The sequence below is a fragment of the Eretmochelys imbricata genome, chromosome 28 (assembly GCF_965152235.1).
Source record: "Eretmochelys imbricata isolate rEreImb1 chromosome 28, rEreImb1.hap1, whole genome shotgun sequence".
NCBI classification, from domain to species: Eukaryota; Metazoa; Chordata; order Testudines; family Cheloniidae; genus Eretmochelys; species Eretmochelys imbricata.
In genome coordinates this window covers 1,334,102-1,351,097 of record NC_135599.1, presented here as the reverse complement: position 1 = coordinate 1,351,097, position 16,996 = coordinate 1,334,102, and the positions used below count along the sequence as shown (strand labels likewise).

The 16,996-nt window shown below is 48.4% G+C and overlaps 1 protein-coding gene and 2 non-coding genes across 3 annotated transcripts in view; 1 reads left to right on the top strand and 2 right to left on the bottom strand.

Annotated features, from left to right (window-relative positions):
* The first annotated feature begins 286 nt into the window (after positions 1–286).
* On the top strand, positions 287–358 carry TRNAC-GCA (transfer RNA cysteine (anticodon GCA)). The gene has a single exon. It is a non-coding gene; the product is annotated as a tRNA-Cys (tRNA).
* Positions 359–6,334: 5,976 nt separating this feature from the next.
* TRNAS-AGA (transfer RNA serine (anticodon AGA)) lies at positions 6,335–6,416 on the bottom strand. The gene has a single exon. It is a non-coding gene; the product is annotated as a tRNA-Ser (tRNA).
* Positions 6,417–12,795: 6,379 nt separating this feature from the next.
* Positions 12,796–16,996, bottom strand: part of LOC144258208 (uncharacterized) — a 31,362-nt gene continuing 27,161 nt past the window's right edge. Inside the window, 3 exon segments of the mRNA XM_077806614.1 lie at positions 12,796–13,142; positions 13,145–14,926; positions 15,278–15,391. Of these exon segments, the coding sequence (XP_077662740.1) occupies positions 13,045–13,142; positions 13,145–14,926; positions 15,278–15,391 (1,994 nt within the window). The 3' untranslated portion in view covers positions 12,796–13,044.

Sequence of the window (16,996 nt, the reverse complement as noted above, 5' to 3'; positions counted from 1 at the left end):
TGAAGTTACATGTGCCCTGTGCCTTTAAGGGATTGGAGCTAACAGTGAAGAGGTTACAGGCCACAGAGCAGGAGAGCTGGGTGTGGTCCCTCAGAAGTTGTTGTGCGTTGGTGAGATGGCGTAGGTGTGGGGATTGTGCAAGGTGTGGTGTTTACATGCACATCTAATGTTTAACAAAATGCCATTTTTAAAACCACCCATGTCTGGGCATGGAACAGAAGCTCTTTGAGATGGAGTGTGTCCTTCATAATCCTCAAGAAACTAGATCCAACAAGACAGTGTTACAGGGAGTATAGCTCAGTGGTAGAGCATTTGACTGCAGATCAAGAGGTCCCTGGTTCAAATCCAGGTGCTCCCTTGGAATTTTTTATTTTTTAAAAATGGAAATATGTTTTCATCTCCATCTCCGCTATGTTCAGGAATTCCACTGAATGGGGATGCTTGAAAAGAATTGGGACACTTAACATTTCCCTGTGCAAATGTATAAAAACTTAGCAAATCCTTCCATCAGCTGAAATTAATTCCAGTCCTCTGAGGCTCTAGTTTATGTTTTCATGGATTAAACAAAGGTATAATATGATGCATATTTGCAGGTCCTTGTTCTGCAGGGACTATGCTGTGCAGAAGAACAAGAACCACAGCCATTTGGGGCTCAGGAGTCTGACGAGCAAAGGGACCTTTGTGCAGGCTCCTTCACATTCATCCAGCAGCAGCTGGGCCCCCAGGACAAGGCACAAGTACAAGTCAGTGGCTCTGAGCAGGAAAAGAGCCCCCAAGAAGCTGGTCAGAGCTGCCAGGATCCCCAGAAAGGCCACCATGTCCATGTCCAGGAATAGTCCGAAGAAAGTGGTGGCTGCAGTAGGGACAAAAAAAAGCAGAGAATAGCCCCCAAAAGGTCAAAGCTGCCAAGCCCCAGAAGGTGGTCAAGAAGCCAGCGGAAAGCAAGACAGGAGAGAGCCAGGCTAAAACCAACCCCAAAGCCAAGGCTAAGAAGGTGGCCCTGAGAAAGGAGTGAAGAGATTTCCAGGGGGAAGATTTCTGCTCCCCAGATGCTCTTGTAAGAATGACCATGGACCTCCCAGAAAGAGCCAGATCCCCCAGGATGAGCCACCCCACGGAGAGTAAAGCAAGGTGGTGGCAACGGGGTGTGTGAGAGGCGGGTGTTTGTCTCCCAGAGGAGAGGTGCTGTGTTTAGTGAAACACCTCCCAGGTGAGTGAAGCACTGACGAGGTAGCCTGCCCATAGCTCCTGCATGAGTTTGTGATCTGCTTCTGCTGTCCAAGAGGGACACTCTCTATTTGAGGCACGTGGGACACCTCTGTGAGGATGATCGGTTACAAAACGCTGGGTTCAATGAAAGATGGGACCATAGGAGGGGAAGGTGAATGGCAGCACCACACAAGGTCATAATATTCAGACCTGGGGCCTCACTTTCACTTCCCTTCTATTTTCCATCACTCATTCCCTAGCAAACAGACCCTCCACACACGCACACAGAGTCACGCCCCCTCTCCCTTTCCCTCACACGCTCCATTGGATACAGCCTCTCAGTGACTCCCCCAGATGGGGGCTTGTCTCTGCATCTCCCCAGCAGGGAAGGAGGGAGGCTGAAGGACCACAGGAGATAGGTGGGGCTAGACAGGAATGGAAAAGACACTTCCTCCACCTCTTCTTAAAAGACACCCTAATCTTACCCTTGAAGAGTTCCAGCACTGGGTGGGCTCAAACCACCCACCTCCCCATAACCAGCTGGTAGCAGGAACCAGCGTTACAGCAGAAGGATGGCCACCCACTACTGTTGCTGTCTTCCTGGGGACATGAACATGAATTTGTTGTAGCTCATGCAAACCACCCCCCAAATCCATCCATGAGACAAAGGCCCAAATGTGGGCTGCAGCAGTGCGATTGGTTAACGCACAGTACTTATGGAGCAGTGCCGGGGGAGCGAGGCTGAGGTTGAAGTTGTGAGTTCAAGCCTCCCCTGGAGCACTGGTTTTCCTTATGCAAATGGTTTCTGTCCAGCTCAGAAGACACGGACGAAAGGAGACATCAAGATCTGTCCCGTTCACTTGTTACTTTGTCCGCAGCAGGGGTTCTCAACCTATTTGCCATTGTGGGCCACATATGCAACTCGCTGTGTATTATGTGGGCCACATCCACACAATATATATACTACTTGTATGTCGCTGAGGATGTCACATGGGCCGCACGTATGCTGATTGGGCCGCAAGTGGCCAATGGGCCCCAGGTGGAGAACCTCAGAGTGCCGGGCAGAATCTACAGCTTTATGATACTCTGCTGTTCACCAACCCTCTGGGTCACAATGACTCAAGCAGAGCACTGCCCATCCTGAGAGTCTTGACCCCCTGACCCACGCCCCCATCTACTCCTGGGGGAATTCTGCACCACTGCGCACAAGCAGAATTCAAGTCTGGCACAGAATTTTTCCCCCTCAGAAAATACGTTCTGGCCAAGAAATGCTGCTGTTCTGCCTTTTGCCCACCAGAAGCTGTGTTGGCACAGAACGGCCAGCAGTAGGAACTTCACTCCTGGGGCAATTCTGCGGCACTGCACATGTGCAGAATTCATGGGCCGTGCCATAAACGTACAGCTCAGTGTAGCATAAAATCCCTGCTTTACCTGTAAAGGGTTAAGAAGCTCAGATAACCTGGTTGGCATCTGACCAAAAGGACCAATAAGGGGAGAAGATACTTTCAAATCTGTGGGGGGAAGGGTTTGGCTTTGGCTCTTTGTGTGTGTTCTCTCGGGAGACGAAGAGAGAGACCAAGCAAGTAATCTAGCCCCTACCGAATGACACATCTAAACTTACAGAAATAGTAAGTAATAGCAAGGAAATGCGTTCGAGTATCTTTTCTTTTAGCTTGTGAATTTTCCCTGTGCTAAGATGGAGGTTTATCCCTATTTTTTGTAACTTTAAAGTTTTGCCTAGAGGGGAATCCTCTGTGTTTTGAATCTGATTACCCTATAAAATTACCTTCCATCCTGATCTTACCGAGGTGCTTCTTTTTTTTTTTTATAATAAAATTCTGTTGTTAAGAACCTGATTGGTTTTTAGGAGCCTAAAAACCCAAGGGCCTGGTTTGGTGCTCACCTTGTTTACCTATCTGGTTGGTAGATTATTCTCAAGCCTCCCCAGGAAAAGGGGTGAAGGGCTTGGGGGGTTGGGATATTTTAGGGAAACAGGAACTCCAAGTGGTCCTTTTCCTGAATCTTTGTTTAACTCACTTGGTGGTGGCAGCAGTACCCATCCAAGGACAAGGAAGGATTTGTGCCTTGGGGAAGTTTTTAACCTAACCTGGTAAGAATAAGGTTAGGGGGGGGTCTTTCATGCGGGTCCCCGCATCTGTACCCCAGAGTTCAGAGTGGGGAGAGAACCCTGACAGGCCACACAGAATTTTTTTTTCTCTGCAGAAAATACATCCTGCTGGAAATGTGCTACAGTTCTACCTTTAGCCAACAGGGGCTGCTGTCCTGCCAGAACAGAGAGCAGCCATTCTCAAGCTTCAGCCGCAGATAGCCTAGAGAAGAAGCTGGGATCCTCACAGTGCCCTGCCTGTGGGACCAGGTCAAGAGGCATGGGATATAGGGGTTGGACATCGCGGGGCACATGGGGCTGTTGGGTGTCACAGATTGGGGTTCAGAAGAGCTCATGGAGGGGGGATAGACTGGGGTGGAGGCTGAATGGGAATGGAGGTGCAGGGACACATGGGGAAGGGGGGAGGAGGGTTGGCTGAGTGGGGGTGCAGGGACACATAGGGACAGAGGGAGGGGGTGCAGGGATATGGGGAGAGAGGGTGGCTGAGTGGGGGTGCTGGGATACATGTGGACGATGGTGCAGAGACACATGGGGACAAGGGCAGATGTGCCTGACTGATTGGGAGAGGCTTGGGGTTAGCCAGGGTCTGCATGGGAGAGGCTCCCCATCTCCCTAACAATCCCACCCTTGACCCCCGCCCCCCCCCCCCCCAAAGCCTTTTCCATACTTCTCCCACTCACACCCAACAACCTTCCAGGTTCACCCCAGGCTACTTCCCTCTTCCTCTGTTCCTCTGTTACCCCTGACTCCCACAAGCCTTTGCACTGCTTCTGATGGGTGCAGGAAATACAGTTCTGCACTGTAATTTCAATGAATTACTCATTGTTCTCTATCAATATGCCTAGTAAGGAACCTATTTGTCAAAAAAAATTACCAGAATATTTTTTTGTCTGTATTGTTACAGAAATACTTGCTGACAGATATTTTTAAATATATTTCCAGAATAATTGAAATTGGCATGATTATACTGAGTTATTTTGACATGTAAGTGCACAGAATTTTTATTTTTTTGGCACCAAATTCCCCTGGGAGTATCAATCTTTGCTCCCCAAACCACCCTCCTGCACTCCCCCTAGGCTGTGAGGCCCAAAACCTGCCTGGCTTTCTGTATGTTGATGGGTTTGGGGTGTTTTTTTTGTCTGCTATCTTGATGTGTATGTGGATCCTGTGTGATTTTGTGGATGTGTTGCATAGTTCTCTCTCTCTCTGTGTATATGATTTTTGCATGTGAATTGTTTTTTGTATGTTGTAACTTGGTATTCTTTTATTTTGTGGTTTTTGAGCTTTCTTGTGTGCTTTTTCTGTGTTTTTGGGGTGGATTTGTTATATGCATGTTTTGTGTGGCTTTGCTTTATGTGCATACGGCTCTGTGTACTGTTTGGTTATGTGTGTGTGTGGTTTTTGTTTATGTCTGTGCACTATGTGGTTTTCCCTAGGTTTGTGTGTGTGTGTGTGTGTTTATATCTTCATGTGAAAATTCACTGTAACTTTTCAAAAAATCCACACATTTGCCTATTTTCACCAGGAATTTTTCTCCATCAACAAATTCTCCAACGTTCCCTACCAAAGAATTCGCTCTTGGATGGCATCAAATTAACCAATGAAATTCTGAGGTTAAAAACTTCATCCCCTATCAGGGATTCTTCCTTAGACTCAGTGGATCAAGAGTTGGAAAATTAACCTATTCAGTTTAAAGCCAAAGCTTCACTGAGAGTTGAACTTCCACGCCCTGGTTTACAAAATGAGAAACAGAGCCAGGAAAAGTACAACTTCTTTTTGATTCCTGGAATGAATAAAGAGAGTGTTATTTAAGGGTTTGTTTCACACATTTTAAAACCAGACAGGATCTTTGCAACACCCAGTCTGACCTCCTGTCTAACACAGGCCAGAGAACTGCCCCCAAAGAATTCCTTTTCAACTAGAACACATTTTTAAAAAAAAATCCAATTTTGATTTGAAAATTGCCAGGAATGGAGAATCCACCAGGACTCTGGGTAAGATTTTCAATGGTTAATTCCCTTCCCTGTCAGAAAGCACACCTAATTTCCAATCTGAATTTGTCTAGCCTCACTTCCAGCCATCGGCTGATGTTATACATTTGTCTTCTAGATTGAAGAACCTGTTACAAAGTATTTGTTTCCCATGTAGGTACTTCTGGACTGGGATCGTCACCCTCTAACCTTTTCTGAGAGCTTTGTGTCTGTCACGACAAGGCCGTGTTTCGAAGCCTGGCATCCTTCTTGTGGCTCTGCTGACTCCTCTCAAGTTTTTCATCCTCCTTGACTATGGACCTCAGAACTGGACCCATGATTCCAGCAGTGGACCCCTCCAGCACCTCCATGTAGGGGCAGCCAGGGGGCTCTGCTCTCGTGCTGCCCCTGCCCCAAGTGCAGACCCCGCAGCTCCCATTGGCCAGGCAACATGGCCAATGGGAGCTGCAGGGGTGGTGCCTGCAGATGGGGCAGCGTGCAGAGCTGCCTGTCTGCACCTCTCCGTAGGAGCCGGAGAAGGGACATGCTACTTCTTCTGGGAGTCCCTTGAGGTAAGCACTGCCTGGAGCCTGCAGCCCTGAGCCACAAACCCCTGCCCCAGCCCTGATCCCCCTCCCAGCCTCCAAACCCCTCAGTCCCAGCCCAGAGCACCCTCCTATACCCCAAACGCCTGATCCCCAGCCCCCCTGCGAGCCCTCACCCCCCCCCCCCGTCCCAGCCCGGATCCCCCTCCCACAGCCTGAACTCCTCATTTCTGGCCCCACCCCGGAGCCCGCACCCCCAGCCAGAGCCCTCATCCCAACCCGAATTTTGTGAGCATTCATGGCCCGCCACACAATTTCTATTCCCAGATGTGGCTGTGAGGCCAAAAAAGCTCAACCACCCCGGTCTAATCCACAGTGCTAGAGCAGGGTAATGGCAACATTTTAAGTGCAGGCGGCCTAAGAGCGAGACCAGATCTGGCCCAGGCACTAAGACAACAGCATCAACAACACACCGGTGCTTCCGTAGTTGGCAGGATTCGAACCTGCTCAGGGAGACCCCAATGGATTTCTAGTCCATCGCCTTAACCACTCGGCCACAACTACTTGATGGATGTTTGCTTCCTGACACTGTGATTCTGTTCTCACTGAATTGTCACTTCAAATTGTTTGCTCAGACCAGCTTCCCCAGCACACTCGTGGCTTTGCGGTTGTGTAAGTGTGTCCATGGCTGAACAGCGAGAATTCCTGCCCATTTCCCTTCCAGCTGGAGCGGGATTCGAGTGTGTTTGTGTTAACGACATCGCTGTAGATTGTTGTTTGTTCCCCACTTTGACAATTCAAATCTTTCCTATTTAAATCTCCAGCACATCATTCCAATAGCCGGGGCCAGGATTTCTTTGGGGCACTGTCAGGGCAGAAGGTGGCCACGTCCCCTCTGTCTGACCACTGCCATTGCAGGGGAGACGGGTTCACTGGAATTGAATGCCCTGGCTCAGACAAGAGACACAGGGAGGTTTTGCTGTACATGGATCTGTGCAAAGGAAATTGTGTCTCTGTGTGAAATTGAGGCGGGAAATGAGACATCCCCATGGTGGCCCAATGCCCTAAGGAATGTGGGTGAAGGACTTGGGCTGAGAAATTATTTAACAGAGAAATTCTGACCCCCTGCTCTGGGAACAGGAACGGGACTGTCTGAATTGTCAGAGTGGGGAACAAACAACAATCTACAGCGATGTCATTAACACAAACACACTCCGATCATGCTCCAGCTGGAAGGGAAATGGGCAGGAATTCTCAGCCATGGACACACTTACACAACCGCACAGCCATGAGTGTGCTGGGGAAGCTGGTCTGAGCAAACAATTTGAAGTGACAATTCAGTGAGAACAGAATTGAAGTGTCAGGAAGTAACCATCCATCAAGTAGTTGTGGCTGAGTGGTTAAGGGATGGACTAGAAATCCATTGGGGTCTCCCTGTGCAGGTTCGAATCCTCCTGACTCCGGAAGCACCGGTGTGTTGTCATTGCTGTTGTCACAGTGCTAACTGGGGCCAGATCTTGTCTCAGTCTTAGGCTGCTTATGCTTGTGACATGGCTCTAGCACCCTGGAGTAGACCAGGGGTGGGTGAGTTTTTGTTCCCGGCCAATGGGAGCTGCAGAGGTGGCGCTTGGGGTGGGGGCAGCATGCAGAGCAGAGCCCCCTGGCTGCCCCTATGAGTAGGAGCTGGTGGGGTCCATCCCACTGCTTCCAAGCCACCGACCCTGTTCCTGGATGGAGCACTGGAGCGGGGCAAGCCCCAGGCCCCGTTCCCCAGCAGGAGCTCGAGGGCCAGATTAAAACAGCTGGTGGGCTGGATCCAGCCCATGGGCCATAGTTTGCCCACCCCTAGCCTAAGGAATGTGGGTGAAGGACTCGGGCTGAGAAATGATTTAACGGGTTTGTATCAATTTCTTGCCCTGATTAAAATCTATGGCTAAAAGGCAGCCGCTGTTGTTAGTACGTGTACCTGTGGGTGTCAAGTCCGTGGCCTTAACCAGGGGTAGTCGATTATTTTATCAAGATCCAAATTTCCTAGTCAAGGTATAGTGAAGTTTTAGTGGGGGAGCTCTAGGTGGGAAACACTATTTCACGAGGAGGGTAGTGAAGCACTGGAATGGGTTCCCTAGGGAGGTGGTGGAATCTCCCTCCTTAGAGGTTTTTAAGATTGGCCTGGCTGGGATGATTTAGTTGGGGTTGGTCCTGTTTTGAGCAGGGGGTTGGATTAGATACCTCCTGAGGTCCCTTCCAACCCTAATCTTCTATGATTGTAAGGTCTAGACTCCAGAGAAAATAATACACTGATGATAATAAGAAGTATATAAAAAGATTTTGCAGTCACTCGGGGCTTAACTATGCTGACTGTGTCATGTTTCAGTCCTTATATCTGGTGCCACCGCCTTTCCCTTTAGCCTGGTCGTTTACCAAGGGTAAAACTAAACAGCTCTTCAGACACAAGGGAGTGTTTGTGTTCATTCCTGTGAGCTACACAGGGGTCTGATGTTGCTGCCTTCAATCCTCTGGCTCTGCCAGAATAAGGAACAATTCAGGCTGTCACTGAACTGAAGGAGGGAGATGATTTTTTGACTGGGCGGCACCCATCCTCTTAAAGGTGTTTGTCTAGCAGGCAGCCCTGGTTCCCAGGTCTCTCCTGAGGGAAGAAAGTTTTGATGCAAAAGACTAAAACTTTTAAGGGAGAGGAGGGAAAGGTGATGGCCACATGATGGGGCAGGTCTGAACCACAACATGGTTCTGTTATGTGGGATGACTCTGCACACTGACTGATCTCCACGCCCTTGGATTTGAAGAGATGTTTAATTTAGCCCTTGGAAAACTACAAGACTAAAGCAATTCTGTGTGTGGTTACACTAGGACTGAAGGATTAGTTAGTGCTCTAATGAATTGTAAAAAAAACCAAACCCAGTTAATTTAAATGTGAGCTGCCTGGTGTTAACGGCTGGTTTCCCCAGGTCAGTTCCAAACGTTCTAGAAACACCCTGGGTTCCCTCACACCTCGGTGGGAACTACAGGGAATCGTCCCGTGCTGCCCTTGGCTCCAGGCTGATTTATCCGGGGAGGGGACGTGGAATTGATTTGTTTGCTATTGAGAAGGGAGCCAGGCCAGTTTTGGGGGAACAAGAACTCCCAGCATCTTCCCAGCCCACCCAGGTTTCTGGGGGCCTAGCATGTCTGACTCTGGAGTGTGGAGAAGGAACAATTGAGGCCGAGGACAGACAGGGCTGGGCAGATGCCAGGAGCTCAGCACCAGAGGCCTGTACTGGCTCCCTCCTCAGCAGGAAACAATCAGTCCCCACCCTCGGGACAGCAGCGTGGGGCTAAGGGCAGCACCCAGTGGGGCGTTCTCGTCTTGCTCCCACTGGGGTGAGCAGGGACCTGGGGGTGTTTCTAGCAGAGCAGTTGGAACTGATTTGGGAAACCAGTTTTTAATAACAGGCAGCTCACGTTCAGACAAATCTTGTGACAATTTTCTTTATAATATAAAAGAATTCATAAGTAAACGGGCAGGAATTATTGGAACTCTTTTCTCCTAGTGTTCCCGGCCATAAAAAGAAACGGCTTTTTGGCTTTTCATGATCCGGGAGTCAGGAGACAGGAACACGGTCTAACACAGAGTTTCTAGGTGCAGAGAACAGGACCCCTCAGCCGGGTCCATTCTGGGGGGCAGTGAGCCAGACAACCACATCTGCACTTCATTCCAAGTCCCCAGCCAGCCCCCAACTGAAACTCTCCCCAGACCCTCCTGCTCTGGGCTTTGTCCTTTTCCTGGGCCAGGAGAAATTCCTTTGTTTCCTTTGATTCCTTTGTTCTCCAACCCTTTAGCTCCCACCTTGCAGGGGGGAAGGCCCAGGCCATCAGTTGCCAGGAAACAGGGTGTCGGCCCTTCTCTGTGTCCAGACCCCTGCACACACCTGCCCTCTAGGGCTCTGCAACAATCATACACCCTTATCCTACCACCTAGATACTTAAGAACTGCAGAGGGCAAACTGAGACACCCCCACAATATTCAGAGAAAACATTAAGAACAGTCCCTCTTCATCATGTCAGGCCCTTAGGGTGTAAAGTTAAAATTTCAGCACGGGGCAGTATGTGGGAGCGACAGGGTGTGTGGATTATGGTGAAAGGAGCCCCAAGAACAGCCTGGAAGTCCCTGCTTCGGACACAGGCAGGTTTCTTGTGCATTTAATGTCCCCTTCCAACCTGCGTTTGGGGTTTGATGGGTTTAAAGGATGCCTGGTCAAAGGGAATTTTCATTGCTCTCTTTCTAAGAGTTTACGCCTGGAGTTGGCTTTGCTAGCTGGTTAATATCTAGCTGGCAGCCAGAGCCTATCCGCTTTATATTGATTAAATACTCCTGGGGGAATTCTGCATCACTGCACCATGCAGAATTTTGCAGAATTCCCTGTCTTCCCTGTGGAATTTCTGGCCACTAGGGTGGACTCTTCCGGCTCGTAGGGCCTGGGAGACCCTGCCACACCATGTCTCCCGATGGGACAGTAAAGAAGTTGCAGGAAGTAAAGACTCTGGGGGTGCTGGTGTTTGGGCCGGGAGCTGCCCCATGACTGGGCTCTGTGGGGAGGGGACTGCTGGTGTCTGGGGGCTGCCCCGTGGCTGGACTCTGCAGGAAGCGGGTTCTGGTTTCTGGGCTGGGGGATGCCCCGCAGCTGGGCTCTGGGGGGATGGGAGTGCAGGTGTCTGGGCTCTGGGGGCCCCACACAACCCCTCCAACACCCCCACAACTGGAACTGGGGTGTTGTAGGAATTTCTTTAACTCTCCACTCCTGGGGGAATCACTTTTTGCTGTCGTCTGTGTTTGTTGAAAGGTATTTTGAAATAAATTACCAAAATAATTGAAACGGGAGTGATTATATTGTGTTATTTTGACAAATCAAATATACAGAATTTTAAAATATTGTGTACAGAATTTTTAATTTTTTTGGCACAGAATTCCCCTCAGAGTAATTAAAGGGCAAAAAAACCTCATTAATGCAGAGTTAAGGTTACCCAGTGGAATGTTGTCTGCCTTCAGAACCTCAGCTTTTAAAAAACTCACACATCTGAAAACTAGGAAACTCAAAGTTAAGGTTACCCACACAACCTTAACTCTAGGTTTCAGAGTAACAGCCGTGTTAGTTTGTATTCTCAAAAAGAAAAGGAGTACTTGTGGCACCTTAGAGACTAACCAATTTATTTGAGCATAAGCTTTCGTGAGCTACAGCTACATCGGAGCTGTTGCATCCGATGAAGTGAGCTGTAGCTCACGAAAGCTTATGCTCAAATAAATTGGTTAGTCTCTAAGGTGCCACAAGTACTCCTTTTCTTTTAACCTTAACTCTGCCCTCTTTCAGTCATTCCCCAATGTTCCCCTCAAACACAAACATCTTCACTCTGCCAACACCACAATGGCTGAAAGGCACAATCTCCTTACCTCCATTTACAACCCTCCGAACTAGACCCCCAACTTCAGCTGGGCCTGAGCAGACACAACCCCAAGCCAGGGCAAGCCAGATGGCAGTGGTGACTGGCCCTGACCATTACAGTGAAAGCAGAGAAATCTACAACCAATCCACCCCTACTTAGAGATACCCCCCATTCCACGAACCCCTCATGAGGCAAACACAGCCTCAGCCCACCTCTCCCCTCCCAGCTCCCTACTCCTGAAAGCCTGCATAGGGGAGCTCACTTGCGATGCTCTGAGCCCCCGAAGATGCAGTGGGAGCTGAGATGGGTTCTCTCCCCACCCCCGCAGCTGCTCTGTGAGAACCAAAGGGTTAACACAGAGGGAGCTGATAAGGCTCTGACTTGGACTGGCTGATCTCCACCCAGATCCTCTATGGTTCTGAGCCGGGAGCTTATTGAAAGACATGATTTGCTATACATTTTAATGAAATGTATAAAACAAATAAAATGAAGAAGCTCACTAAACCTAAACCTATTTTTAACACCACTCAGCTAGCTCTGTATAAGTCACTTTCAGTTTCATATAAAATTAAATTCTAGGTTCCGTCTGATTAATCAAAAAGAAGGAGGGGAGATTCCCCCGTCGCTTTCTCCTCTGATCCATTCAAACCTGCCTCACTCCACAGCACTTCATTGTTATAGAATTGTGTTACTGACAAAAAACAACAGCATTGTCGTAATAGGGGAAAACTACCAAACTTCTCCTGTGCAAACGATCCCAGCTCAGCAGGAAAAAGCCCAGAACGGGCTCTGTCAACAGACAGAAACTGGGATTTAAATGGGGAATGATTGCACTGTGTTTGGGATCCATTGGAATTCCCCATCCAGGTCTGGGACACTTTCATCTCCAGCCCTAACGAGTTGGATTTAGGATCAATTTGCTATGAAGTGCAGAGACTCTTTGGGAGGTGGAGGGGTAGAATATAGGTGGATAAGCTCCACTGTGGCTGAAACAGACCCCAGCGCTGCTGGAGTGAGGGGGCCTAGTGACGATGATGGGGAAGGAAGGAATCCCGCTGACTCACCCCATTTCCTTCCGGTGTCGTAAAGGCCGAAATGATACATTTGTCCCACTCCTGCTCCTCCTCTTTGTTATATTGAAATAGATTTTCAATAAGGGAAATGGTAAAAAAAAAACAAACAAAAAACAACCTGCTGCCCAGCACAACCTGGACCAGCGTGAGGACAACTGGGAATGAAACAATCTGTTGCCAAAGGGGGAACTTGGTGACTAACACTCGCTCTGCTGGTGGGGTGACAATATACACGTGCTGCTCAGGGCCTGTCTAGACTATGAAAATTGGCGTTGATTAGGACAGGTCAAAGGGGAAGGTGCGAGCTAACCCCAGCCTGGGCTGTGTCAGCACGGCACATACAGTGGGGTGTTGGCACTGGGATCACCACCTCCAGCAGGCCGACCCCATGGAAAATCCTAGCGGAGACAAAGCCCAGGTTGATTTTCGCTCAGTGTAGCTACTTGAGATCACCCCTATTTCCCCCACCTGGGGCTGACGGACACTCCTGGCAGGAGGGACACACTCCCATGATGACTCGCAGGAGAAGGGAGTAGGTAGAAAGGACCACGGGATTCACCCCAGAGAAGGGCGACCTGCAAAACAAAAAGCAGGCAACTCACCTGGGGGAACTGAGAGAACAGGGTGACTCAAATGGTGCAAACAGCCCTAAAAAGTCGCTATGTGGGAATTAGCAAAGGTCTTTAAAAAAATCTTAAAGTTTTATGGTGTGTCTCTATCCTGTGAAATCGCTGAAGTCTATTAAGGTGTGAGCTCCGGATCAAACTTTTCCCGCACTCACAGGCTGCTCTCGTGTGTGGATCTTCCGATGAATAATAAGACTTGAGCTCTGAGTGAACTTTTTACCGCACTCACAGCATTCATAGGGGCGCTCTCCCGTGTGCATTCTCTGATGATTAATAAGGTCCGATTTAAAAGTGAAGCTTTTCCCACACTCAAAGCATTCATAGGGTCTCTCTCCCGTGTGGATCCCCTGATGTCTAATAAGGGATGAGCTCTCAGTGAAACTTTTCCCGCACTCGGAGCACTCATAGGGTTTCTCTCCTGTGTGGATCCTCCGATGTTTAATAAGGCCTGAGCTCTGAGTGAACTTTTTCCCACACTCGCAGCATGTATAGGGGCGCTCTCCTGTGTGGATTCTCTGGTGATTAATAAGGCCTGAGCGCTGAGTGAACTTCTTCCCGCACTCACAGCACTCATAGGGTCTCTCTCCTGTGTGGTCTGCCTCTCGTTTAAGAACGTTTGATTTCTCACTGAACTGTTTCCCCCACTCACAGCATTCATAGGGGCGCTCTCCCGGGTGGATTCTCTGGTGATTAATAAGGCCTGAGAGCTGAGTGAACTTTTTCCTGCACTCATGGCACTCATAGGGACTCTGTTCTGTGTGGCCTCTCTGATGTGCCCTAAGGTTTGATTTCTGACTGAACTGTTTCCCGCACTCGCGGCATTCATAGGGGCGCTCTCCCGTGTGGACCCTCTGATGTTTATTAACGTCTGATTTGAAAGCAAAGCTTTTCCCACACTCACAGCATTTATATGGTCTCTCTCCTGTGTGGATCCTCTGATGTCTTATGAGGGATGAGCTCCGAGTGAAGCTTTTCCTGCACTCACTACACTCATAGGGTCTCTCATCTGTGTGGCTTGCCTGATGTTTAGTAAGGCTTGATTTCTCACTGAACTGTTTCCCGCACTGACAACATTCATAGGGTCTCTCTCCTGTGTGACTCTTCTGATGTTTCATAAATTTTGATTTCTCAATGAATTGTTTCCCGCACTCAGAGCATTCATAGGGGCGCTCTCCTGTGTGGATCTTCTCATGCTTAAACAGGGCTGAGCTCTGAGCGAATGTTTGCCCGCACTCACAGCATGTATAGGGGCGCTCTCCTGTGTGCATTCGCTGGTGATTAATAAGGACTGAGCTCTGAGTGAAGCTTTTCCCGCACTCACGGCACTCATAGGGTCTGTCTCCTGTATGGATTCTCTGATGTCTAGTAAGGGTTGAACTCCGAGTGAAGCTTTTCCCGCACTCACAGCACTCATAGGGTCTCTCCCCTATATGGATTCTTTGATGTCTAATAAGGGTTGAACTCCGAGTGAAGCTTTTCCCGCACTCACAGCACTCATAGGGTCTCTCTCTTGTGTGGCTTGTCTGATGTGTAATAAGGTTTGATTTCTCACTGAACTGTTTCCCGCACTCACAGCATTGGTAGGGGTGCTCCCCTGTGTGGATCCTCTGATGTCTAACGAGGGTGGAGTTCAGAGTGAAGTGTTTCCCACACTCAGTGCATGTGTTTTTTCTCTCTCCTGTAGGTATTCCCTGCTGGGCTGTGATTTCCTTGGAGTCTTGGTGAGTCCCCTGACAATTAATGGATTTACCCACTTTCTCCCTGGGCTGGTTTCCCTGCTGCCTCTCCAGCCTGTGCTGGTTCTCACAGGCTTTCCCCTTCACACAACACCTGGACACATTCCCTTTCGATCCTTGCGATAATCCCCCGCGCGCTTCCACTTGCTCAGCATCTTCCTGCTCAGGACTCTGCTCCTCGTTCTCATTCACCATCCCAGCACCTGTCAGGACAGAGAGAGAAACCTCAGAAACAGGGGTGGAAAAGAAGGAAACAAACTGAAATTAGAGCTTGAGAGACAGGGAAAAAAAAACCCTGGTTGTGAATTCTCCTAAACTTTTCCCCACAGCGGTGAGAAGAGAGGATTTGGAGGCAGAACTGTATCCGTCAGGGAGGGAGCTGCTGCCGGGTGTCAGTCAGGATGGGTAGGAAGCCGTAAGCGATAGCTGCCCATAAGGTGCAAGGCCTCCTAGGGATACTCCTGAACTCTGAGAGCTCCCAAGGCCTTTTTAGGGAGTCCCAGGTATTTCTTTCAGCCACGGAGCGTTTTTGAATTGATTTAAGGATCCCTCACCTGCACAGGCACCTCTCGGGATCTCTCCTTCCTCAGAGCCCTGGAGATCCAGGCCCCACGGATCCTCCCCTTGTTCCAGCTGGGAGATCATGTCAGGTTTGGGAACGGGAAACCCTGCTCAGGGGATAGAAAACAAAGGAGATCAGGGGAGTTCATGGGACATTTCTCACCGAGAAGAGTCTATCGGTTTTACCCCAGCCCATTTTAAAGTACTCAAATCCTGGAGGCAGCTCCCCAGGGGCAGGACATTTTTCTTGCTTTTTGCAGAAGTTCCTCTTGGAAGTTTTCTCTCTGATACTAACATGTTTGTGTTAAAAGTAATAGTTTAAAGTGCTCTGAAATCCACATGCAGACTCTTGCTCGGTCTGTACTTAAAAGTTTTCCAGCGTAGCTGTGTCAGTTACGGGTGTGAAAAATCACACCACTAACCAATGTTCCCTCGAATATTTTCCATCCACGTGCGAGTTGAATTTTGTTATGTGCTCCACCAGCATTGAGGTAATGTGTGGGTGCACGCTACCAGTTCAAACAAAACCCTAGATAGAATATATATTCTTAAACAGTTCCTAGGTATGGAGGAAGAAGAAAGAATATTAAAACAAGGGATAATTATCAAGGTGCACTGCTTAAGATGTGTATTTAATATGAAATCAAATAAAAAGAAAATGGACACTGCCCTTGGAGTACATGTATTTTATCATCCTTTCTAACAACTCAAGCTAGTAAACACACCCAAATGTGGCCTACTGAAAACAGCTATAGAAATAAAACAAAGCCATGGCCACTTAGTAAAAGCATAAAAAGTATGCACCAGAGACCCAATTTAATAACCTCCTCCTACCATACAGCCTGATCACTAAATCTTCAGGGAAAGCTGCTCTCAAAAAATGAAGCATCTGCCAAAACGCTAGCATGCTACCGACTTTCGCAGTTCCCCAAACTATCCCTCTTGCATGCATATTATCTGTGCACACAGCCCAGCTTTAAGATGCTAAACAAATCTATGAGTCAACTAGAAACAGTCATGCTCTCATCGCAAATATTAATACAATATTGTCTGATACTGGAAAGGAGAGTAGAAGGTATTCACTCAGGCTTATACCATTTCTATGGGATGTCAATTCTTAATTTGGTGAATACTTCACACACATAGAACAGGAAAAAGAAGTAATAAAGCAACACAGACAGCAAACAAAACCCCGAACAAACAAGTGACAACACTGAGAATACAAAGGGAAGTAAAACAGCAACTGGCTGGTGATGGGTATTTTAAATGAGTGTCCAGGACCCACACTGTGCAAGTGCAACAGAGCCCTGTAGAAACAGGCAAAGTTCTCCTGTTTTCACATTGTGTGTGTGTGTGTCACCAACTCAAAAACTCAGAGCAGAAGCCCTGGAGCAGACTGACACATGGCTTCGGAGTTTACAGACAGATCCCTGCTTCAGAGAGCTTGCAAGTAAGGTCTTCATCCTACAAAACACCTATTCCTACTTCTGAGTCAATGGGAGTACTCTGACATGCCAGAACTATACCAGATGGAAAGCATTAAGGCCAGATCTTTGCTAATACCTCTCCCCAGACAAATTCTAAAACTTAATGGGAATCACTTGTCTGGAATCCAACTCTAATTGAAAGGCCAAACAGCATCCATGGTCAAGTTCTTCCAGTTTTAACAATTTCTTATGTATTGATTAGTAACACAGGATATTTTTTAAAAA